Here is a 24589-nt window from a genome sequence, read left to right as displayed (position 1 = left end):
GTCGTGTTATGAAGACGGCTGTCCTCTGGGTTCTGATGCCATGGAGACTGGGAGAAATTTACTGACGTTTCAGAGGTGCTTGCAGCAGAAAATCTGTGTTAGTAAACTTCTACCACACTACGCAGCAGAACAACCAAGTGTACAGCCATCTTTATTGTACTAATTGATAGATTTTCATTAATGTGGACTGTTTATTTTTTAGGTGTATCTGCCAGTGCCAATAAACTGTCCGAAAGAAATCTACGACCTGATGTGCGAGTGCTGGCAGAGGAACGAGTCCGACAGGCCCAACTTCCGAGAGATTCACCTCTTCCTGCAGAGGAAGAACCTCGGCTACAAGCCGAATACGGATTGACGATGGATGTTTACGACAGAGTATGTACGCAACCTCACGGCACTGTGGGGGAGGACACAGGTTTATCGTGACGTAGTTTGAGTGACTACTGCGGTTAGGATTTGCCCGTATCATAATAATATGGTATTTTTAAGAGCGATAAGTGTGGGATCTTATAAACTTAATTTTTTACATTATACAGGTTTCTTTTCATTACAGCTATAAAATTATCTACTGCTCTTTATCACATGTTAATAACGGCACAGTTTAAATACAACGCTATTTAAAATATTTACAAACAGTGGAAAAGTGAAATATTAAAACATACTTTTGACTTATATATCTGATCAAGGATCGCTGATTTTGTCAGAGGACACTCTTGAAATTTTGCGTCATACAAGAGCCATACGGCGTAGCGGAGAAGGCAAGGAAGAGGCTGCGAGTACGATCCGTGTAGCTTATGTTAGTGTTCGGGGTGTCTGAGGTTCACCGCTGGCACTCCTCGGTCAAATGTTATGCGCCGTGTTCGTTCAGAAGAAATTACTGTGCCTATTTGATGATAACATGATTTGAGTGACAGTTTGTTAGTTAGGATCGAGGTAGTCATCGTCATCGTCACCATCGTAGTGAGAGTAGATGTTTCTATAAAAGTAGTCGACTGCTTCTGCGGGCACATTTTTGTCATCGAAGTACTTCATCCTATTTCCTCTTTTCGTATCCAGTGGCACGACAATATATTGGGCTGTCCAGGGCAAGGCATGTCCTATTTTTAAATAATGAAACATAATAATAGGTTAAATGCTATTGTAAATACAATATTTTTAACAGATTGGTATTAAAAAAGTAAAAAATCTTTATACAGTGTGTCCACAAAGTCCCTTTGGGGTTTTTGAAAAATTGTGGCGCGCAAACAAATTGAGCTAGCTATATGCGGTTTGCGGCAGATTACAGTGAAACTCTGGAAGTTTTTTACTGACCTCAGTAGACCTCGATGTGGGCTCCCTTGGTAGCACGGAGAATGTCCAGACAATATTCGAGCTCTTGCCATATTCTGTGGAGCGTGTCCGCCGGAATACCCGAGATCGCATTCCTGATACGGGTCTTCAGGTCATCAAGTCCGTCAACTGGTGTTTGGAACACATTGCCCTTGACATGACCCCACAGGAAGGAATCCAGTGGTGTTATGTCTGGTGAACGTGGAGGCCAAGGCATTGGACTGTATCTGCTGATCCGTCTTCCTGGAAATGTCCTGTCTAGGTACGCGCGTACCTGCAGACCCCAATGAGGTGGAGCACCATCTTCCAGAGTTTCACTGTAATCTGTTACCACCCACGAAGTTACGGTAGAACACCTTTGGAATTTCAGTGTACTCCAAGGAGTATGTTTGTCTAAATATTTAGAGCAGGGGTACTCGCAGTGTGGGTACTAAACGTGGGAATGTAAGGGATTGTGAATGTAGCAGCCCTTCGTATTCTTGTTATGCCACTGGGCTTCTGTCTACGGATGACTACATCACAAAAGCAATCACCGTGCCTTCTGTCGTAGAGTCTAACAGTATCGGTGTATTTGTAACACTAATTATTTATTCTATCTGATCTACTCTCGAGTAGGAATATTTTTTGGCATCAGGGTAGGTAGAAAACAGAACATTTTTGTATCGAGTATCACAATTAATTTTAACTTAAAATTTATCTAGATCTGTTGATCAATTCTTTATCTATAGTTTATATTTCCCATAATTCTGTTAATATTTTGTCCTTATCCATATGGCTGTCGTTAGAAACAATGACGCTTGTATGATAGTCGTGTAGTTATTCATTTGTTGAAACGTGATTTATATCATCGAGCTTGTTACATATATCATACAAAATTTAAATTTGGTTCCGTAAGAAAAGCGGGGACCTGGCATTAACTAAATGTTTGATTGATGATGTCATATATTGTTTTTGACTATTTTTCTTCCCTAAACCAACCATTTGCAATGTGCATTATGCTGGGCTTGTAATCCTGGGGCCCCCGGCGGTGCCCGGATTTATAACTTGTGTTGGGCAAGGCCGTGGTCCAGGTATCACGGAATTTTCCTACGGTGCTTCGCCGGTTTCTCCGTGGCATCTCAACAATTACTCCATTTTCATCATCATTTGACACAGAAGGCAATGGCAGACCACTTCTGGATCATTTGCCAAGGAAATGAACAGGTCCCTATCAGAGGGAACTTGTTCATAATGTCACCAGGGGTCGGCTCGGACCCGATGGTACAAAAAAAAACAGTTTTGTCTTATCATTTTCCCCATATATGAAATTAAGGAAATGTGACCTTGAAATGCGAAATCATGATATAAGTGAATTTGGTTAAGAATTCCTGACAATCAACAGAGAAATGATCAGAGAATATTTTAACTTGGTGTGATAAATTCACTGAACTCAAGCTTCCATAAATAATTTAGGTATAGGAACTTTAGAATTTGGAAGGAAAACAATAACATTTGAACACCTGAACAACTGTAGTTGGTATAATGAAAATTATAGCTATTCAGAATTTGTAAAGCATTAAGAACAGTATTTAAAGTGAAGAATTTTTGGCAGTATATATCGCCTTTAACTGTACTTTAACTACTGTCTGCCACTGTGAAAAGAGACTATCTCCGATCCTGGATCTATCTTCTGTCGGAATGTTGGTTTTGGAACTGCAGTGGTGTATGTGTTTGAAAAGATATGACTGAATAAAATTAGAAATTAAAGTTACGATGTGTGGAAAAGTTTGTTTCAGGGTTGTAAGAATATAATGCTGTAAGAAAAATGTAAATAATGTTATGTGCGGTGCCTCGATTTGATTATTAAACAGGACATATAATAATACTTGATATTCAATAAGCACTGAGGTAAGAAACAATATTCTAAGTCTATCCGTAATATGCAGAGCCATATCACTTTATACTGACGTCAATGTCTTATAATCGTGTAAATAATCCCTTGTATAAATGTGCATGTTTGAGTGTTTACTGTACAGGTTGACCATTTTCTATTATTTGCTTGTCATCATGATGGAAGTCATGAGGTGGCTTGGCTGATCTGGACCAAACTGTTTAGAGTCGACTAAATTATTTATCTAGACAACTTGTGATAATCGGTTACTGAGTAAGATGATGGAGATTAAAGAGTTTAAAACTGCTGCACAATGATCTTATGGAGTGTGATGTTATGTACATTTTATTTCGACACCTCTCCTTCCTAATTTCTAGGTACTTCAAAGCTGGATGGTTGCGGTTTTAATGGCAGAGTACCTAGCGAAGGTTTCTTGTACTTTGGCTACAGCTGTTTGGGCACCCGTTGCAGACTGGTTTAACGGAATATCAGATTGTTTTTGTTTTGGAGTATGATGTCGACTGTGACAGGCATTTCATTAAATTTTTTTAGGTTAGGTTAGTCATTAGCCTCCGACTCACATTATTCATTGCATTTGCTGGCGTTGTTTTGTATACTTCATTATCTATTATTTGTGAAGATTTCTTTTTGTTAGGACATACCTCTTTGTTGATTGTTATCATATTTTGTGAGATGAATATTGACGAACCTTTCTCTCCACTGTTTCTTCTTCACGTGGCTGTCCACTTTTGTTACATCTGCTAAAATTTCTTAGTCTTTTCTTTTTCTCTTCAGTCCTTTGAGTATCCATTTTTTTTATTGTTTTTTTACTCTAAACCTATACCAAAGTACTGGTACTGAAAGCATTCCTGATGCTATGATTTTATTGTTGGTATTTATTTGCTGTTAACATAACCTCAACATTTCAACATATTCTATTTTCAATTTCTGTTTCATCCTTTAATCATATTCATTTCCAAAGTATTTATGTGACATTCAAAGTTGTTATATTTTTATTTCATCACATATTAATACTTTGCTGTACTGAAACTTTTCCTTTCTCACATCTATCCACTCTGTACTTGGTAGGATATCATGACTAAAGTTTCAGACTACCTACAACTGCATTTGAAGTTATAATTCTGTACTGGAGACTAACGTAAGATCACCATCACCACTATCATCATCACATTAATTTAATTTTTTCCCTTTGTAGATCTATTTAAATCTCTTTAAGGATACCCGCATTCATTGGTATTCAGTCTCGTATTATTTTTTTATGTCTTCATTATGGATAATTATAACAAGAAATTGCTGACTGATAATGATAATGACTCTTCTTATACCAAGATGCTACTAAAGACATAAATATGAAGCTGTTTTTTCTGCTAATAAACACTATTTATCTGTGATGAAAAAAATTTGCTGTATTACAAAAAAAGTGACTTTGAATAATTTAATCCCAATTTTGCATGCATATGGAATATTTAGTATATCTAAAAATGTGGTAGACCAAGTCTGGACATTTGTTAAGATGACTTAATTAGAATAAAATGTCTGTATTAGGTCTACTGTCTGTAGGTAGGTAAGTGATAACCTGACCATACTGTGCTACACTCTGGTGTTCGAAATGTTTCCCAAATAGATGCTAATATGGTGTGACAGAAGCAGTGAGAAATGTGTAATGGCTGAAATGACAATAATTGGAACAATTTTTGTATTACACATGGAATGTGATTTTAATCTGCTCTTATTTTCCCAATGAATCAAATTTTGTTACTGTCGCTCCCAAATTTCTGAACTTTGCCACATTTTCAAAGGATCCATTAGCTGTCTTCATGTTATTGTTTTGCCCTGCACTCTTGTGACGAGACCTTGAGTTTTCTTCTAGATCAACTTCCTTACCTGCGTCAATTAGAGCTGTGATTTTCGTTCTGACACGGAATGTAATAGTGATCGATATTTAATTAAATACGTCCTATGAATAGCGTTCCATACGCGAACTATTGTGAATCCCTTGCAATAAGAATTATAAACAGTGTGAATGTAATCTCTGCTTGCTAGCCGATAGTCGTTGAGATAGAGAACGGAAGTTGTAAGTCAGATGACTGTGTGAAGTGCACGTGAACGCCAGACAATTTTCTCGAATACTGGTGCTTAAATAAAGTGTTGTAACTTATAAAAGTGTTTATTGATAACGTTCTTTTGTCAGTTTATGTGTAGCGTGTGAAATGTTGAGCTGTATATTTAGTGCATAGTCAACTCGGCGTTGCAACAGAAAGTATGTGTTTGTTACAAAGTGCATTACGGCAGTCCTAAAACGTGTTCTTCTTTTCTGTTGTGACCATTTGTGTTTAAGCTTGCTAGAATGGTTTGTGATTGCGTTAGTAACCGTGCATAAAAGCCTAATTAAGAGACATTATTAGTATTATATGGGTTAGGATGGTTTGTTTTTCGTCTAGTATTTACCCACACTGTGGTACCTACGTCGGACAATGGATGTCGTTACGCACGTGCAACTGCTGGGAAGTTCCTCGAATGACCAGGTAAGGATCAACATACATACGTAGTACGTATCATTCTTATGTTTATTTTCTGTCGTTCTTAAGATCTTGGGCGTATGTTAAAAGCAGTTTTAGTCGTCGTGTTTTCAGACATCGGGACGGTCTATTTACCAATGACGACACTAGTTTGTCAAGAAATGCTTTTTAAATTCCTTTAATGTGAATATTTTTTACGGGTACTTCGAAAATTAATATGGCGTTATATTTTACGTAGTATAAAAGACAATGATAATTTTTGGGAAAGTTAAAGCCACTTCCTTTTCGACCTTCAACTGTAGTTCTGGGCAGTTGTGTATAAATATTTGGAGATATTTAAAAAGAAAGCCGCTGTATTATTATCCAGAGCTTGTATCTTAAAATATTTGGTGTATATGCGTTATTATTGTGGTTTAAAGAGGTTTGTTTAATGGTAACGTGTTGTTACATACTGATAGAATATGGAATTGTTTTTTCGTCGGTATGAACTGGCCATATGTCCAGAGGGTGACAATATAATTCCTATTGATTCCCATGTGGGGGGGAGTCCCGCAGTAGAGGTGAATGAAGGGCACACACTGGACAAGAGAGCAGTCCCGAGTTGTGGTCAGGTTGATCGACAAGCCCGAAGGGAGTTACATGGTTTTGCTCTTACTCCAACGAGGCGCAGTTCAGAATGCCCTTGATTGCATACTCAGTCTGATAAATCTGCCTCCACAATTCGTACCCCCCCCCCCCCCAAATAAAATTGTTGCTAATCTTCAGACAAGCTGTACAATGATGATAATTTGAAACGTTAATAAAGTGGAAGACGTTTTAGCCTTGGAAAAAGAGCCCCCACGTAAATTTGTTGTCACTAACCATCAGTAATTTATAGCAGTGGTATTCAACCTGGGGTACGCGTACCCCCGGGGGTACGCGAATACATCTTAGGGGGTACGTGAAATTTAAAAAAAATATTATTTTATGATAAACACTGAATAATCAATAATGTAATTGATTTAATTTATTTTAGATGTAGATTATATACTATGTATAACTTGAATTATACACCAACAACTTTGGGGGTACAAAGTTGAAGAGAAATTATATCTGGGGGTACGCGAACGAAGAAGGTTGAATACCACTGATTTATAGTGTATGCGTCTGTAGAGCGAACTAATTATATCTTCAGAAGCTAATAGTTGTTCATCTCGGAAAGAAATTTTCAATATTTTGTGGGATCTAATATTTTATTATTATTATATTCATAAAAGCCTGTCACTTGCCTCTTTTCTGAGCAAGATAAATGCAATTAACATCCGCGTAACATTTTAAGATCATTTCAGCAGCATCCTACTTCTGAGTGATCTTTTTTTATTATTATTATTATTTTTTTTTTTTTTTTTGAAATTCTTACCTCCCCGAGTCCTTACGCAACTCCCAAAGACGAATATTCTTTGTTGAAACTGCACACCTTTTTTCTCCTTGATGATCTTAAAATACGAAACTTTTTGGTAGCGGTTAGACAAACTGATATGACACACGAAGATTACCAACTTCTGGATGTTGACTTGATTAGTCAGAAGTTACCAACGCTTCAGAGGTAAGTACTACCTCCATCATCAGATCGTAATTTTCATACTCGCTGCCGTGAGAACCTCAGATTTTATCTAATAGAGTCACACATGCTTTTACATGTGCCTTGTGGGAAAATTTAACGCAGTTAAGACTGCGTTGTTTACGATGGTCTCGTGCGACAAAATGTTAAATATTATCCGCACAAAATAATGCTTTTGAATTCGTAAATAATATTGTTATTACGAAAACACTCCCGTGTTATTTCTAAACGTTGTAATAACAAGTGGTTAAACCACTGCTTTAGATTCCTTCTCTAAATCTGCGAAAATTGGGTAGTTGAATTTTGGAGGAAGATAAGCCTACGCCATCTTTATTAGCTCGGGGACCCATCCCCAAGTTTTGTTCCCGATCCGGGTCATTCTCAGCTTCTCTGGTCCTCATCGCGTCTTCTCGCGTCTCTGCTCGACTCCTCTTATCGGAATGATGGATTCTCAGGGAATTGCCCCTAACGATATGCAAAAAGGAAATTAAAGATACGACGATAAGGCGAGCAAACGTGTGTATTACACCTCGCTCTCTTTTAGAGCTTTCTTAATGTATGTGAGAAACGAGAAAGGTGAGTACTTATTCAAAGAGGGGGGGAAAAATATGTTTTCTCTTTCTATATATGCACCGAGAACTCGATGATTTGGAAAACTGTTAACAGATCTTGAATTGTATCTTCGTGTATTTCTCATCTCTGTGATCCTGAGTTACGTAGTGAGGATTAATTTAATCTCAATACTTTTACATCCTGTCATTGGATGAATACAGTAAAACGAAATAACTCCTCAGTGTGGCCACGCGGTCTGAGGTATGGACCTCGTGCGATGGGTTTGAGTCCCACTCAAGGCATGTTTGTCCGCGTCTCCTCTTCCAGTCTTGTGGGTAAAGACTGGACACGGAAGGCAAGGCGCAACCACCGTGGTACCTTCGTAAGAAAACCTCGTAATGGGGGTCGTTCAACATTGAAAGTAGAATTTTTTTAAAAAAAAATTAACCCAAACGTTAAATTCACTGAGAGAAATAGCACATGAATCAGAGAAACCTCTCGAAAATAATTAGCTATTAACCATATTTATAAAGTATTTAGATGTAAATTTCAGCAGCATCTTAATCTTATCGGTTAGAGGACTTGGGGATAAACTTGAGGCAGAATGTCTGCCACAACACGATTAAATAATAAAAGCTCTAAAGACAAGACTGGGTCATTAATATGCACTGCCTGCGGAGTGATACCTACCTAATACATGGATACATTATTTGTAATTTGCATAAACTCTGCAATATAACAGTTAATTACGTTTAAATTTCTTCTCAAAGGCAGAGTTAAACGAAGCCTTCGTAACATTATGCATGAGGTTGGCTTTATTGTGTCAACCGAAACAAAGCATTCCTCACGCCCTTGCGGTCAGGATGTTTGTGTTCCAATGACCATATTACTAACAAATACCGTGCAAATTGAAAACACTGTTTTCCAGGTAGTGATTAAATTAAATGAAAGCGACCGACGTACATCGGTCATTCCAGACGTTTCTGCTGTTCATTTGGACATCAAAGCTAAGCATGTCAGTTTGTTTCGCAAGTTATTTGGTAACGTTCCTTCAGTGGGTAGTTCGCAGTCTGACAGATGCAGTACGGATTACGAACGGCTAGGCCAGAGGTTCCCAAAGTGTGGGGCGCGACGTGTTGTTTGTATGGAAAACTTCTTTTTAACGAAATATGGAGAAACGTTTATAACATCCTTTGCTTGGTTGAGGCAGTTTAGTTGTCTTACAGTGCTTTAGAACAGTGGTATTTAACCTTTTTTGTTCGCGTACCCCCCAGATATAATTTCTCTTCAACTTTGTACCCCTAAAGTTGTTGATGTATAATTCAAGTTATACATAGTATATAATCTACATCTAAAATAAATTAAATAAATTACATTACTGATTATTCAGTGTTTATTATAAAATAATATATATAATTTTTTTAAAAATTTCACGTACCCCCTAAGATGTCTTCGCGTACCCCTGGGGGTACGCGTACCCCAGGTTGAATACCACTGCTGTAGAATACAGACTCCTAGAGCATCGACGGTTTTAGGAATTACACGGCAATATAATTCTACGTACAGTTAGAGACCCATCCCACTAATCCAGGTATGAAGAATATATTTTATTACAGTTTTTAAATTAAATGCATTGACTAATATATATATTAAATTATAAAAAAATGTATAATCATAGCTAAATTTTATGAAAAATCTGTTTGCTTGCACTTGTTCTTTAAGGGGGGCGTGAAATTTATGAAATGTTTAAGGGGGACGCAAGGTATAAAAGTTTGGCAACCTCTGGGATAGGCGAATTGAATGCAGATGCAAACAACAGTGACATATTTGCGAACGGAACTGAGTAAAACCGCAGGGGCTTCGAGGTTTTCACGGCGGAGAAGATGATGATGATGATGATCTGGGCCGTCTTGGCGTCGTGTTCACTCATCGGTGTGTGCCAACCTTTCGACGAAACACACTGTCTTATTCTTGAGAAAAATTATTATTTTACTTTTGAATATTACAGTGAACTGTACTGTGAGCTTATGGTCCTGGGTAACGTTGTGTTAAAATGTATCTAGACGAGAATTCATGACCACTCTGTATATACTGCATTGTGTTCAGTAGCTCTAGGGTATGTTAAAAAAGAGTTGATGGAGAGACAACGTCCCGAACGTTTTCATTTCTTGTCGAGTTTTCGGGACAAACATTATAAAAGGTTTTCAGGTCCTACCACCACGCTAGAGATAGGAACAACTTCTGTGTACCGTGATATAAATGGGGAACGCCTGTGTTGGCTCATTTCTTTAATTTTAAAGAATCTCTTGAAAACACTTCGCGTTCCATTATGTCTTAAAAGAAATGCTGACATCTTATTCGCTCTCATATCTTGTCTTCATCCAGCGCAATTTGTTTAAAACAATATACTCTATATTGCAAATACAGGGAAAGGGAACGAAATGGAATAGCCTTTTACGTAGAAAGCGAACACATATCCGGACTGCAAATTGAAAGTGTTAATAAAAACTCTGAATAAATTTAATCAGAATGCTAAATTTTCTACAGTATTTCAGAATGGAAACTAAATTGAGTGGATCACAGAAAAAATAAGAGAATGTTACATACGTCGTTAACTGTGATTTCGGAATGGAAAATATGTACTACCGGATAAAAATGTTTAGATAACTTAAAGTTGTACTCGTTTTATTCATGTATATCTTGTATGCGCGGAATAGGCGAAATTTAAATATTAATATAAAATATATCTTACAGAAATAGGTTTAGGTTGTGGGCTAGATTAATGTTTCTCAGGAGACGGCCTAATAACTGGCTGTTCTGAATATGGTAGTGTACTTACGGTTTCCATAAAAGACGGGCAATATTTTGACTACCTGAAAGATTATATTTATATTGTGTTAAAGAGTTTTTTTTTTCGCGGTACGGACTAAACTCTTAAATATTATTTAGACTAGCTTCGGCTTCGAAGGGTTGAAGAGACCGGCTTGTCTGATGCAGACAGTGTACGGTATCGGGGTAGCATTCTCGCGTGGTACAAGACGGTTGTCATTAATCTTATGACTGTAAGTGCAGTACCTGATTTTATATTCATTTTGTGTCAGTTTCTGAACTACATGGCCGCAAAGATACTCCGAATTTAATGTGTTTTTATGTACTTTCCGGGAACTGATTGTCTTTAATCGAAACTCCGTAATGTAGCTACTAGGAATTATCCCATATCTACTGCAACACTTGATGTAACGTAACAATTTCTCCCCTCATCTCAAATCTAGAGGGGACTAAACGTTTCTTCATTAGATGTTTAATGACCTGTTTTGGTCGCTGAGGAAAATTAGGAAACGAGATGCGAATAGCTATCATAATAAAGTCTTGTTTCAGTTTATGACATTGAGAGGACCTCGTAAAACATGCTTGGGACTTTATTTACTCTACAGTTCCACTTCTGCTCTTAATCCACGTTGATGCTTTTCGATTTTGAGATCCCAGGGATGCTGTGGAGTGAGAGACGTTGCTAGGACAGTTATCACGAGGAGAAAATATTCTGTTCCCTCTTCTAGTTTAGATTCTCAGTGATGCCTCCCATTTCCACCCCCCCCCGCCCCCGCCCCAATATCTGCCACAGAAATCTTATAGCAGGAAGGGTACTGTAATCGTGGTAACATGCTAGTGGCGAATTGCAAGAAACCCACGTGGAAAACTGCCAGGGGATTAAGATGAACATACATTGAACTATCTGGTATAATGCGATTTCAGCACTGATGAAGAACTTAACACTTCTGGAAATGTGGGTCACATTTGAGAGAAATACCGACGCCATTTCAGCCTTGCCCCAGGAAATATGGATTTGTTTGAGCGAAAACAACGGATTGTTTTTCAAGGAGTACAAGGACTGAACACCACGGGTAGGCCTATGCGGAAGTCAATACTTCGATTAACAGAACCTGATAAGCCTATGGGTCTAACTGGAAAATCGCAGTTGGCGAGAAACATACTATACGTCTGAAATAAATTAAAATTTGATGGATTTCGGAAAAAAATTATTGAATTTGTGTGTGACTTCCTGTTTTAGTGTTGTATACTGAATGTACGTTTGGAAAAACTTAAATTTAATTAGTTGATAAAATAAATTATTTCTGGTTAGAATTAGGGTCGGAGTTTGAATCGTGTTAACTTGGCTAAAATGTTGGAAAAGAAATCAAAAGATCGCTTTCGTGGTCCATTCTTATTCCATACATTACAACATAAGAGAACCGATCAGATAAAATGTGTCGTTAGCCAGCTCCAGCTAGCCAACGGTGTTATCGTCACTACGCTCGCTGCGAGCGTAAGCCTCAAGTAGATGGCTAACGATGCATTTTATCCGATTGATTCTGCTGTGCTCCAGTGTATGGAGCATCCTGTGTGTACGTTTATCTTCCTTTTCTCTCGTAAAGGACGAATTATTACCATTTTAAACCGCACTCATAGTAATTGTGAATTACATAATGTCGTTTCGTCGACAAGGGTTTTATCAGTATATCCAGTCCATGTAGGTCCTCTGTCGGTGATATCAGCAACCTGTTGACACGTACATGAGACCGCAGTTCGCCGTCCTGTATCCTGTACCAACTTCTCTTCGCTCAACGTGCTCTTTATAATCCTGAGAGTATAATCCACTTCGTATCAGCCCGGGGGAGGCACCACCAAAATTAACTTTCCATCCACTCCAAACTGAATCTCGCCTTCATTCACCCTCGTTCTTACCCATTCTCTGGTTTTTATTTTCCTTCTTGTCCATACCCCTATCCTTAGCCTGAAGCAGCTTTTGGCTTTTCTGTCTGGATGCTATAGAAGCGAATGATATCTTAAAGCCAACCCTGCTCATTGAGACACTTTTGTTCCCCTTCGTATTTCATCCCCCTCTTCCTCCCCCCAGTGTCATTTTTGACACTCTTTAGGATGACCTCAGATGAACTTTTGCCTTTCCTCCTGTTCTGTGACAGAAGCTTTCTCATATTTTCCCCTTCGTGATCTCACCACTCGTCCTTAAAACTCCGTAGTTTACCCACAAACTTTTCTTTTAAACCAGACATCTCCGTCCAGCATTTGGCCTGTAGATCTCTTCACTTTCTCTGCTATTAGTCTATTAAACGTTATCCATCTCTCCTTTACCACTATATACATTTGCGCTCATGACGTAATATCAGTGACCACGATCGTATGGAACTGGCGAAATCGAAGTTATGGAATTACGTTACGTAATGTTGTAGGTAGGAAACCACTCGTGGTGGTTGAACAAAGTAAAAATCATTTCGTCCATATCTGAGAAACTGTCAGTACCGCGTGTCATTAAATTCTACCAGTATTTGGACGAGTGTACGTTAATGTACTTTATACGTTGTATCTGAAGTAGCATGGAATTGGTGCAGCTGAATTGGTTTTAACCAATTAATTAATTCTGTAGATTTGTTCTATAAGTTCGAGAAAATACGGTTGTAACTAAATTAAATATACCGTCTAACACAGCATCGGATACTAGAAGCTTTATTTTATCTACAGTGACAGCAACAGCTATTAATTTCTCCAGTATTTTTAAGGAATTATATATAATTTAATCATAAAAGTTGGCAACAGCGGTAACAAATTAAAATTACATTCAAGCTGAAATTAAGAACTGATTAAATTCGAGGATTGTATGTTATTATTCAATTAAAAATATTTAATTTCTACACCAAAACATAAAGATTAAAATATATAGAACTGTAATTATACCTCTTGTTGTTTGTGTGTGTTCGTGGTCCGTCATCCTACGGGAATATCAGAAACTGCTTTGAACGTGTTCTGAGATCAGGGTGTAGTTACGGTTCCAGAAGAAAGGGGGAAACTTGAGGTAAGGGAAAATGGCATAATTCCATAATCTGTACTCTTGACTGGATATAATGGTTATCAGATTAAAGAGGAGAAGGTGGATGGAGAATTTCATTCGCTCGAGAGGGAAATGCTTACCGAATTTTAGCCGGAAAATCTTAAGCGAAATGATCACTTGTTTTATTGTTTCACGACTTGAGTGCAGAGTGCAGAATAGAAACTTACTGGCTAAGTTACACGTTCACGCGGCTGAAAGTGGAATGTTACGCCGTGCAGTCTGGTAGAAATTTAGCAACGTTTCAGCTGTCCTTATTGCTTCCATCATCATGGCGATGACTCACGGCTGCCCGGAGTAAAATCCTAGAAGACAGTCATTTTCTAGAAACGTATTTGTTTCGTGATATACAAGAATATAATATTTTGTCACACCCGGTATATAGCTCTTGTTAAGTAGGCAGTAACTACTCTCGCTGTCTGCTTGCATGAGGACAAGAGTGAATGGAGAAAACAGAAATTATTCATGGTGTCTTCTCTGTCTTCACAACAAGAGTAGAATGTGCAGAGGGAACCGTCATTTTCACATCTTGACGTCAGCTGTAGCTTTCCCGTCATTCAAACACTCGGTTGAGTTTTAACAATGGATGGGGACATGCCAAGTTGTCGTCTTCCACAGAAGTTTAATTTATCCCCACTACCACCCCTTCGCTTTGTTCCTTCTTAAGTTTGTTTTTAGGACGTCATAAAAGTTTGCTCTAAAATGCCACCAGATCTTTTTCTATAGTTGTTCTGGCCTTATCTTCACATTCGTTTCCACAAACATTCATTCCTAATTTAAGGGTAATATATGATTAAAAGGTAATATTGAGGAGAATGGTGCATTTTAGAAAAAATTGCTTCTGTATTGGAGTTTGCACGTACCAAATTAGATGGACTCGTTCCATAGTTAAAAAAATAATCGTTATAAATAGTTAAAAATAGTTTTATGGAGTATTTAAAGTTACACTTACCAGTACCTTAACATATTTCATTAAACATCTTTTTAGAAACGTCACAAACAAAAAGTCTTAACGGTTTAATAAACAGATAACTAAGTTCATATGTTGATATTTTGGGTTTTCACTACATGTGGAACTGTGGGTAGATATCATCTAAACGTTGTCTGCCTGTAAGTCCACACGGACTTACGAGGTACAATCGGAAAGTTTCAAGACTGCGCGTATAAAAACCCGTACACTTATCTCAGGTATTAAATTCATCCATCACCCTCGACGTAGTTCCCCTGGGAGTGAACACAACGATCCCAGCACCGCTGCCAAGCCTGTAAGCATCCCTGGAAATCTTTCTTTGTCAGCCTGTCAAGCACCATCTGCGATTCTGCCTGAATCTCTTCTATCGTCTCAAATCTCCTTCCCTTTAGCTGAATTTTCATCTTTGGGAAGAGGAAACCTTAGAAAGGAAGTTGGGGTTGGTTCTTGCAAGATCTTTGAGCTCCTGACAAACGAGAAGTCGATTCTGCTTCTGGTCCTCAGACAGGAGCCTTGGCACAAACTTGGCTGCGATTCGTCGCATGTGGAGTTCTTCCTTTAGAATCAGCTGACAGGTCCCATAGCCTATCCCAACAATGTCGCACAAGTCGTTGATGGTACGACGTCGATCTTCGTGAATGGCCTGCCGAATCTTCGTAACATTTTCGGGCGTTGTGCTCGAAGATGGTCGTCCAGAACGCTCGTCATCATCGACAGAGTTTCGGCCATTTTTAAAACGTGAATGCCACACAAAAGTTTGTGCACGACCCATTTCGGACTCCCCAAATGCTTGCTTTAGCATTTCATACGTTTCCGTAGCCGTTTTGGCGAGTCTTTGTCAAAATTTGATGCACACGCCATTCCGAAATCGCAGGAGGGTCGGTGTAATGCACTACCAAAACGCCCGTAACTAAGAAACAAATGCTAATTCTATGATGCCGGCTGGCACACTGATTCACTATGAATGTAGGCCGCACCCCATAGCGGCAGAAGCTCGTACTACATCCGGTTCGCCCTCTATTGACACAGTCTTGAAACTTTCCGATCGCACCTCGTACATCCAAGATTATTATCGGCATCTTCACCTCCGTGAAACCTCAAATATCACAATGAAATTTATAGCTAATTAAATATCAGTTAACTGTTACCAAAGATTGAAACGAGGTGGGGCGGCTCGAAGCAAGCAATTGAGCTTCTGCCGCTAGGGGGTGCGGCCTACATTCATAGTGAATCAGTGTGCCAGCCGGCATCATCGAATTAGCATTTGTTTCTTAGTTACGGGCGTTTTGGTAGTGCATTACACCGACCCTCCTGCGATTTCGGAATGGCGTGTGCATCAAATTTTGCCAAAGACTCGCCAAAACGGCTACGGAAACGTATGAAATGCTAAAGCAAGCATTTGGGGAGTCCGAAATGGGTCGTGCACAAACTTTTGTGTGGCATTCACGTTTTAAAAATGGCCGAACCTCTGTCGATAATGACGAGCGTTCTGGACGACCATCTTCGAGCACAACGCCCGAAAATGTTACGAAGATTCGGCAGGCCATTCACGAAGATCGACGTCGTACCATCAACGACTTGTGCGACATTGTTGGGATAGGCTATGGGACCTGTCAGCTGATTCTAAAGGAAGAACTCCACATGCGACGCATCATGACAACGCGCCAGCGCACACCGCCCTCAAAGTTCGGCAGTTTTTGTCCTCAAACACCATGGCCGTCATCCCGCAGTCTTGAAACTTTCCGATCGCACCTCATACTTGCTGAAAAGTTACAGTTTCTGAAAACAGTAAAAACTTAATATATTGCTCTGTATACATCTTTCTTTTAGGATCTTTGCCACCGATGTTCGGTAAATATCTATGCTAGTTCACTTTACTGGTAATGTCATCTTCCCATTTACATCAAGTCTCATGGTTGTATCAGATGTTCATAAGTTGAAAAAATAAATATTAAGTTATTTTGATCAGAATAGAACTGAGACATCTCCCCTATACTTAAAGGACTACCAAATCCTAACCTTGTATTATTTCCCCCTCAGTTTGCCTCCAGGGATAAAATGTAGTAAAACTCTGGGGGAGAATACTGTAAGTTACCCACAATTGAATTTCTTGAAGGCACGTCCGTGTGGCTTATACCCCCCACCCCCACCCCCGCGTCATCACTCTTGTAGAACTACACAGCTCCCTCGACTCAGGTCCTTGCTTATTTGTAGCATGTTAATGCTGAATGAACGGAGGGATAAAAGAATGAAGTTTACAGAAATTCTGGGTGAATTTTTATCCTGTACGAAGGATTGATGATTCTTTTGAGTTATATAGTCTGAAGGCTGGAACAGAATTAATCCGAAATGTTTTGATACGTAAGTGGAACCAAACGATGTGGAGTTTCCTTTTTGAGAGAAATTTGAATTAGATCCACACTGTACAGGGATAATTAATTATTACGCTCAGAATCCTACACGGTATTAAAATGCATTGCGATTATTTCTTAAATAAATAACTGATCCTTCGTAAAACCACCTCACGCCAGGTTCAAATTTGCTCGTGGAATACATTTGGTTGTGAAGAGCAGCTATATCAGTGATACGCTGCTCGTTTCAAAACACATTTAATGAGTACCTAATTATCCCTCATATTTGCTCAGTGGCCCTTCTAATGAATTTCTCATTGGATAGTGTATGACAAAAACTTCCCCACAGGCGTCCAATTTTCACGGCTACGAAATCCGATCGTTGTAAAACTAATTATTTATTGCAGTGTGATGTTGGTAGCATTGACACACGCGAATTTTTAAATTGCCGGCAGCTACATCAGTTTGAACTGTTCCAGAAATTGAGTAGTGTTTTTTAACACCGCGGTTTCCACATATGTAGCAACTGTGGGCGTAGCGGTTGTTTGGAGCAATGCTTGAATGTTTTACATTTTAATTTTATTTTAATTAGGCGAAATTCTGAGTAGCTTGTTGCTGTCGGTGTGTGGAAATTTATGTGATTTATTTTCCAGCATGTATACGAAGAGTGATTTTATACTGTACACTTCCGTCATATATTATTACCCTATGTGGATGATCAGGACATTTATACTGATTATAGATTTAGGTACGGTGAAAGTGTGTCGTGAGTTGTGTCTGGAGATCAGCTTTACAGAATCTGTATCATTTCTACATGTAGATTATGTGTCTCATACGATGTCTGATTAAATGTTGGGCAGACTTTTAACTTGTAAGCAAGCCCTGTACCTTAAACCGAAGGATGTCATCAACGCTTTCAACTTTTCAATTGAAGGGGATATGTTCGTGATTCATAGAGAATGTGTCTTTTGAATATGACTGTCTTCTGGAATGTTGTCTTGTAATCTCGTAAAAATTTACCACGTTTTAGAGGAGCTTGCTGCCTCTATCTTTAGAGTGATTAGGCCATTTTATTTAAAATTATTATCAACTGAAGTTGATTTTATACATTACTTTCCGTAGTAAAAGTAACGACATAGATTTGACAACTATTCAGGTAATTAATCTTTTAAAGAAATTCAATTCAATTTAGTCCTTTATTATTAGCGTGCTGTATTAACAGCCAGAAGGCAAATTACAGATACAGCACGAGGACATGATAATAAAAATAACAAAATAAGAAACTGGCAAGAAATTATATGAGTGTAAAGGACGTTAATACACAAAGACAACTTGCTACTGAATACATCGATAACTTTGTATTAGTAATTTAATTAAATTAAGTCTGTTAGGTTAAAATGAAAATAAAATATGCAAAACAATCAAGGTACAAAATCAGAGAATTTATATAATTACAGTGATAACAAACAGTTAGTCAACTATGATTATAGGAGGTGAGAAAAGGGGAAAATATATGAATTTGTATTGAATGTAATTAATATCTGATATATGGGTAGCACCACGGTTATTATATAACGTAATTAATGATAACAATAGTCTGTAATTGTTATGGTGCAGTTAAATGTCTCTGTTATTATACTGTCTTTGTTATTAGAGTTATCGTGTTCTGCAATTACCTAAAAGCTAGCACAAGAGAGTGTTAAGCCAATAATCACTCAGCCGTCTCTGAAATCATGCACTGCGCGTAATTAGAACTCAGTGCGTTTGATAGGGATGCTCATTCATCAAGATGAAATTCATCACTTGTCTTTATGCCCTTCACTGATGAATAATGATGTGTAACTACAAAAGGGGGGAATACAAAGAAATTTATTTGAATTAATTGGGCGGATAAACCTCCACACACTCATGCGCACGCCCGTATATAGACGGGCCGTTTAAATTACGCCATTAGCGACTAATTTGACCAAGAGATCATTAAGACAAAGAAAAAATAGTGTATTTTACTGTGTGTTAGTTAATACGGGAGGATTCTAGACCGCGTACAGGGGAAAAGTAAATCTTAAAATAAGTAAAAAGAGGAAGTAGAAGGGAGGAAGGAAGTTTGGGGGGGGGAGAGACGAGAGTTAATTTGGTTCTTGGTAAATGGTTCTGGGTAGCGCCATAAATTTGCTATGTGTGGATTCAGTATTCTTTGTGTGGGTTAGTGTTCGTTAGTTTATAGTCAGTGGAACAAAATGTAACGAAGATTAATGTAAAGTTCATCACTAAACGCTGAAGCATCATTACTAAGGGGTTATTTGTAGCTGCTACAGGCCACTGAAGAGAAGCTCTGTGGTATTCTTGTTCAGTCGACTTACAAATCGCAGTTTATAATACATTATTTATAATTTACTGTGTCTGCGTGGGTATTGTGGTAACCTTGCTGACAATTACAAGCTCGGTTTACCGAGAGTATGTGCTGTCTTGTGTAATACTTAATGGATTGCGAATTGATTTTAATAACTGAAAACGGACAGGAATATTAATAAACACATATAACAGAGAGTTAATCAATGTGTTCTATGTTAAACAAATATATATTTTGTTGGACGGACCATTTGTTATTTGTTTTAATAATTATAACACGCATGGGAGAGATCAAAGTTGGATACAAAATTTTGATGTGAAAAATGTGAAAGGAAGAGACTTTTAGGAAAATCTTAGAGTAGATGGGAGGATAATATTAAACAGGATAATGAACCTCCGGATTTCGTGGCAAAGGGAGAATTATTTGACCGGCTGAAGGACTTCTCTCCATAGACCCCCAATTATCCGGTTTGATCGGGAAATGTATTTTCCCCGATAATCGAAACCCCGGATAATCGGCAAGAATAAAAGGAAAACATTCAAATGTAACAAATACGTAAGTTTATTTGCAGATATACACGAGTTATATTTCTAAAGACCTTCTAATAAGAGAAGGGTTTTGTATAAAATTTAATAAAGTTTATACCAAATATTTTTAAAAAAAAGGATTTCAGCTGTTAGTAATAACGTTCGATTGTAAATTTTATGTATTAACAGCAGTTGATTTATGTTAATACGTTAAAATTCTATTGTATTTATTCCGTCTTTTATTTAAACGTTCAGACTTTTACAATAGGTTTTCTAAATTATTTTTTAATTTTTGTTTAAACCAGATGGACCTTTCTTAATACACCCGGGGATAATCGGGAGTCTACAATGTTAATGAAACATTTTCTTACGCATTTATTCTGCAGAGTTTCGGGACAGAATAACTGCAGAACAGTAAATGGCAAGGCAGCTGTACTGCGGCACGACATCGAAGGACGAGAGGTCCATAGTTTTAGTTAAGGAGAACTGCTTCAGGTTCACTACTAAATGTCACTGAGGCGTTTCGGAACAAGTCTTTGATTCGTTTGTTTTGTTATGGAAGTTTTCCATCCGTATTTCGGCATTTAATATCGGAAAACATTATTCTGTATGAAATATTAAAATATGTCCCGGATGGTGTTGGAAGTTTCGCACGCAGAGGTCCCTGTTTCAAATTCCGTTCACGGCATTATGTTGTACAGCGCGTACTTAAATTGCATCGTGTTCTTCAAAATCTAACCTTACTATGGTCTGATCTCCAATGAGAGGAGTTGTGTTTTAAAAAGTGTCGTCTCCCATTAATTTTTGAACTGTAAAAGTGCAGAGTTTGTAAGTAAGAGAAGAATATTTTTTAACTTAAAAAACTTTTAACATTTAATGAAATGCAGAACTAATGTATACAGATTCTGATGTGAAATTATGTAATCTGTCTTCAAGGGTAACTTGGTACGGCGGTTCACTGTTTGTGTAGTAAAATTTGTTGACGTATGCAGTTATACGTAATTAGTTCATGTGTACCCAGATGGTCGATCTCAATCTTAAGTCAACAACAAATAATTATCCCCGAAATAGTATCTTGTTACGTGCGGAACTCCTTTTGAATCTCGCTACCAACTGTGCTATTATATTAACTGTCATTCTGCTTAATGTTATCGTTGATGAAGACGGATAGCTTGCAGTAGCGTTCTGTTCGTATTTAAATTAACTGACGTTCATCAGATGCGGTTGGTGGGATTATTATTCTTAGGGTCTGATTCACTATTCCTGTCACATAAGACATAGGACTTTGTAGGCACGTTCACCATTAAAATTTGCAAAAATTGCACCTGTTAGCATCGCCATGTGTCTGTCTGTACGTCCTTCTATACATACGCATGTAAAAACTCGAGAACTGCTAAACGGATTTTCATGAAATCTTATATTTGGATTGGGAGTTCTACTAAAATTTGTCGACACATTGCTACTTTGTTCGATGGTTTTATAGTACTGTACTCGAAATGTGGTTGATTTAAATTATTTTGGATTCGTCATTTTTCCGTTACGAAGAGGACTTTTCTGAGATGCTTCTACGCGTAGTTTGGTAGAAATTAACTGACGTTTCAGAGATGCTTTCTGCCTTAAGTATAAGGGCGACAGCCTACCATTTGATACAGTGATTCATAAAATTAATCATATTTAATATGCCCGCTATCTGATAATTTTTGCAATTACAGTAACTTTAAAAGCCCGACAGGCTTCGGCTGCATTCCGTCAACTTTAGGGACGTCTAGAATTTGTAAAATGTTTAAAGTTGTACATTTGCATTACAGCATTAATATAAATAGAATTGAAATAAAGGAATGTGACTGTTTCCTCTGTAGATGAAATTCAGAATTTAGATTTAATTTGTTGTTCAATTGCTTCATTAATTCATCTTTTATGACGGAAAGAATTTATTGAATATTTTTATAAAAACCTCAAGACGCAGAATACAGAAAATCTTATATAATATATTAAAGGTTTTTGGTAATAAGTCTAAAATATTTATCTTCTTAGTTCCGAGAAGTCAAAAGTTTTGTGGAGGTGTTTCTCTGTCTTAAATTAAGATAACACGGCTAGGTTTGTATCTTTGTGGCCAGACAGTGGCAGAGTAAAGAATGGCCCCAAAGTGAAGTATGACAGGGCTGTCCATTTTACTACTTCACGTGTGAAAATTCTTAGTTGGAAAGACGCTGAGCGTAGCCTGCGTGCGTGTGTGCGATTTCACTCTAAAGTCGGGAGAGCGTCACGTATGAGGTTACACTTCATAACTTAAATAACTTGCAAAGGAAATGAGTTTACGACCTCTTGCTGCTAGCAGTAATAAAACGTTACATTTTACTACATTCTTAATATTTGTTTAATAAAAGACTACTTTTCTTACCCCTGATGTAGAAAGTTCCAGCGGGTAGAAACGAGCCCGTTGGATCTGGACCTCGTTAATTGCAGCTGAGAGGGAGAAAATAAATCAATTACATGGCAAGACTGATAACCCAATTACGGAAATGGGAGTTAGAAAGGATGTAGGAGGAGAATGTAGGTGAGGAGAGAAACGTCCGGAACTGGCCTAGCTGGAGAACCGAAATGGGAAAGAAGGAGGAAATAGAATTGGTGAATATCGAAAGCTTTGCCTAGGATTGAGGCGGTGTGTTGTTTAACTGCCAATACTGGACTAGAGGATACTTTTGAAATGCCTTGATTAGTACAGAAAAGATTTGTGTGAGGGAAAATGCTCTACAGACTGGGATGGGAAATTCGATGTAATCAAAACTTAACTGAATTGCTTTACGTTCGCTCGCGAACAAATTCTCGTAAAAGAAGAGTTGAACTTTACTACAACAAGGCAAACTTACTACTCATCGTTGTATTTTGACATCTCATTTTTAATTTTAATCAGATATTTTTTGATAGACTGTAAAAGGAAGATGGAGGCAGCAGGAACCTCCGAAACATTGGTATTCTTCTGCAAGATTACACGTAACGGGAACACAGAAGACAATCATCTTCAGAGAAAGAACATTTGCATGAAAGCTGTATTTTGTAATGTTGCACCGTGTTCTCTGGTAGATATTGACGTTTGTTTCAGTTAGTAATTAATATGTATAAAATCTATAAGCGATAAGGATCGTAAAACAGTCAGAAACATTAAAAGATGCATATTTCTTAAAACAGAACAATGTAATTTTGAACTTAATACAACTGTACATTTGTTTTATGAATAGATTAGATATTTCTGATTTTCGAGTTGACTTAAAATGAAGCTTCTATGCCTAAATAATTTTGAATCTCATTATGATATAATGAATATATGACGAATTATATCGGAAAAAGTAAAAGCATATTAGCTGTGTTACATACTACTTATTTATAGTAAAAGAATGGAAGTAGACCACACAAAATTACAATATACTTCAAACATAGTTTAAGATGGCTGTCTTCTGGGTTGTTGCGCCGTGTAGTCTGGTACATGTTTACCAACGTTTCGGAGATCATACTGCCTCCGTCATCAGGGCGATTCTTTCTGAGTTATCTACGCTATGAAGAGTTCTGTCTTCTGGGTTCTTGCGCTGTGTAGTCTGGTCGATGTTTACCAACGTTTCTGAGGTCATACTGCCTCCGTCATCAGGGCAATTCTTTCTAAGTTATCTACGCTGTGAAGATTTCTGTCTTCTGGGTTGTTGCGCTGTGTAGTCTGGTCGATGTTTAACAACGTTTCGGAGATCATACTGCCTCCGTCATTAGGGCAATTCTTTCTAAGTTATCTACGCTGTGAATATTTCTGTCTTCTGGGTTGTATTGCCGTGTAGTCTGGTAGAAGTTTACCGACGTTTTAGAGGTCATACTGCCTCCGTCATCAGGGCGATTCTAAGTTATCTACGCTATGAAGATTTCTGTCTTCTGGGTTGTTGCGCTGTGTAGTCTGGTCGATGTTTACCAACGTTTCGGAGGTCATACTGCCTCCGTCATTAGGGCAATTCTTTCTAAGTTATTTACGCTATGAAGATTTCTGTCTTCTGGGTTGTATTGCCGTGTAGTCTGGTAGAAGTTTACCGACGTTTCAGAGGTCATACTGCCTCCGTCATCAGGGCGATTCTTTCTAAGTTATCTACGCTATGAAGATTTCTGTCTTCTGGGTTGTATTGCCGTGTAGTCTGGTAGAAGTTTACAGAAGTTTTAGAGGTCATACTGCCTCCGTCATCAGGGCGGTGATGGGCCTTCGGGGCCACGGTTGAGGCAGAGATGGGCCTCTGAAACGTCGGTAAACTTCTACCAGACTACACGGCGCACTCTACAACCGTCTTCACACTCACCGTCGAGATAATCTGAAATCCCATTCAGAGATTTTAGTTCGCTTCAGCACATCAGAAGTGAAGGAAAATATTAAGGTCATCTACAGGGTACAACCGAAGATGAAGGTCTAGGGGTTTCAATTAAGGTGTACATTGTATTTATATCAGATCCTCTTAGTTTTCTATTTCCAAATCCCTTTTTCGGAAATTGGATTATCCCACATCTTTGGACGTGTTAATAAAGTAGCTTAGCTTCCCTCACGCTTTGCAGCGACGTTTTACAATTGTGCA

The 24589-nt window shown here is 38.1% G+C and overlaps 2 protein-coding genes across 5 annotated transcripts in view; both read left to right on the top strand.

Annotated features, from left to right (window-relative positions):
• The window catches only part of Ddr (discoidin domain-containing receptor 2), a 140632-nt gene extending 137116 nt beyond the window's left edge, over positions 1-3516 (top strand). For all 4 annotated transcript variants that reach the window (XM_087351861.1, XM_087351860.1, XM_087351859.1 and 1 more), the window contains exon 17: positions 203-3516. In XM_087351861.1, the coding sequence (XP_087207987.1) occupies positions 203-355 (153 nt within the window). In that variant the 3' untranslated portion in view covers positions 356-3516. The remainder of the gene's footprint in view (positions 1-202) is intronic.
• Positions 3517-5229: 1713 nt separating this feature from the next.
• Positions 5230-24589, top strand: part of LOC110830094 (discoidin domain-containing receptor 2) — a 342861-nt gene continuing 323501 nt past the window's right edge. Inside the window, exon 1 of the mRNA XM_087351873.1 lies at positions 5230-5745. The gene's annotated coding sequence lies outside the window, so the exon portion shown is untranslated. The remainder of the gene's footprint in view (positions 5746-24589) is intronic.

Source organism: Zootermopsis nevadensis, unplaced genomic scaffold (assembly GCF_977971745.1).
Source record: "Zootermopsis nevadensis isolate Lab colony 2312 unplaced genomic scaffold, Znev_1.0 Znev_ptg000020l, whole genome shotgun sequence".
In the NCBI taxonomy this organism is placed as follows: domain Eukaryota; kingdom Metazoa; phylum Arthropoda; class Insecta; order Blattodea; family Termopsidae; genus Zootermopsis; species Zootermopsis nevadensis.
The sequence above is the reverse complement of the archived record's forward strand: the minus strand, read 5'-3'. Positions and strand labels throughout refer to the sequence as shown.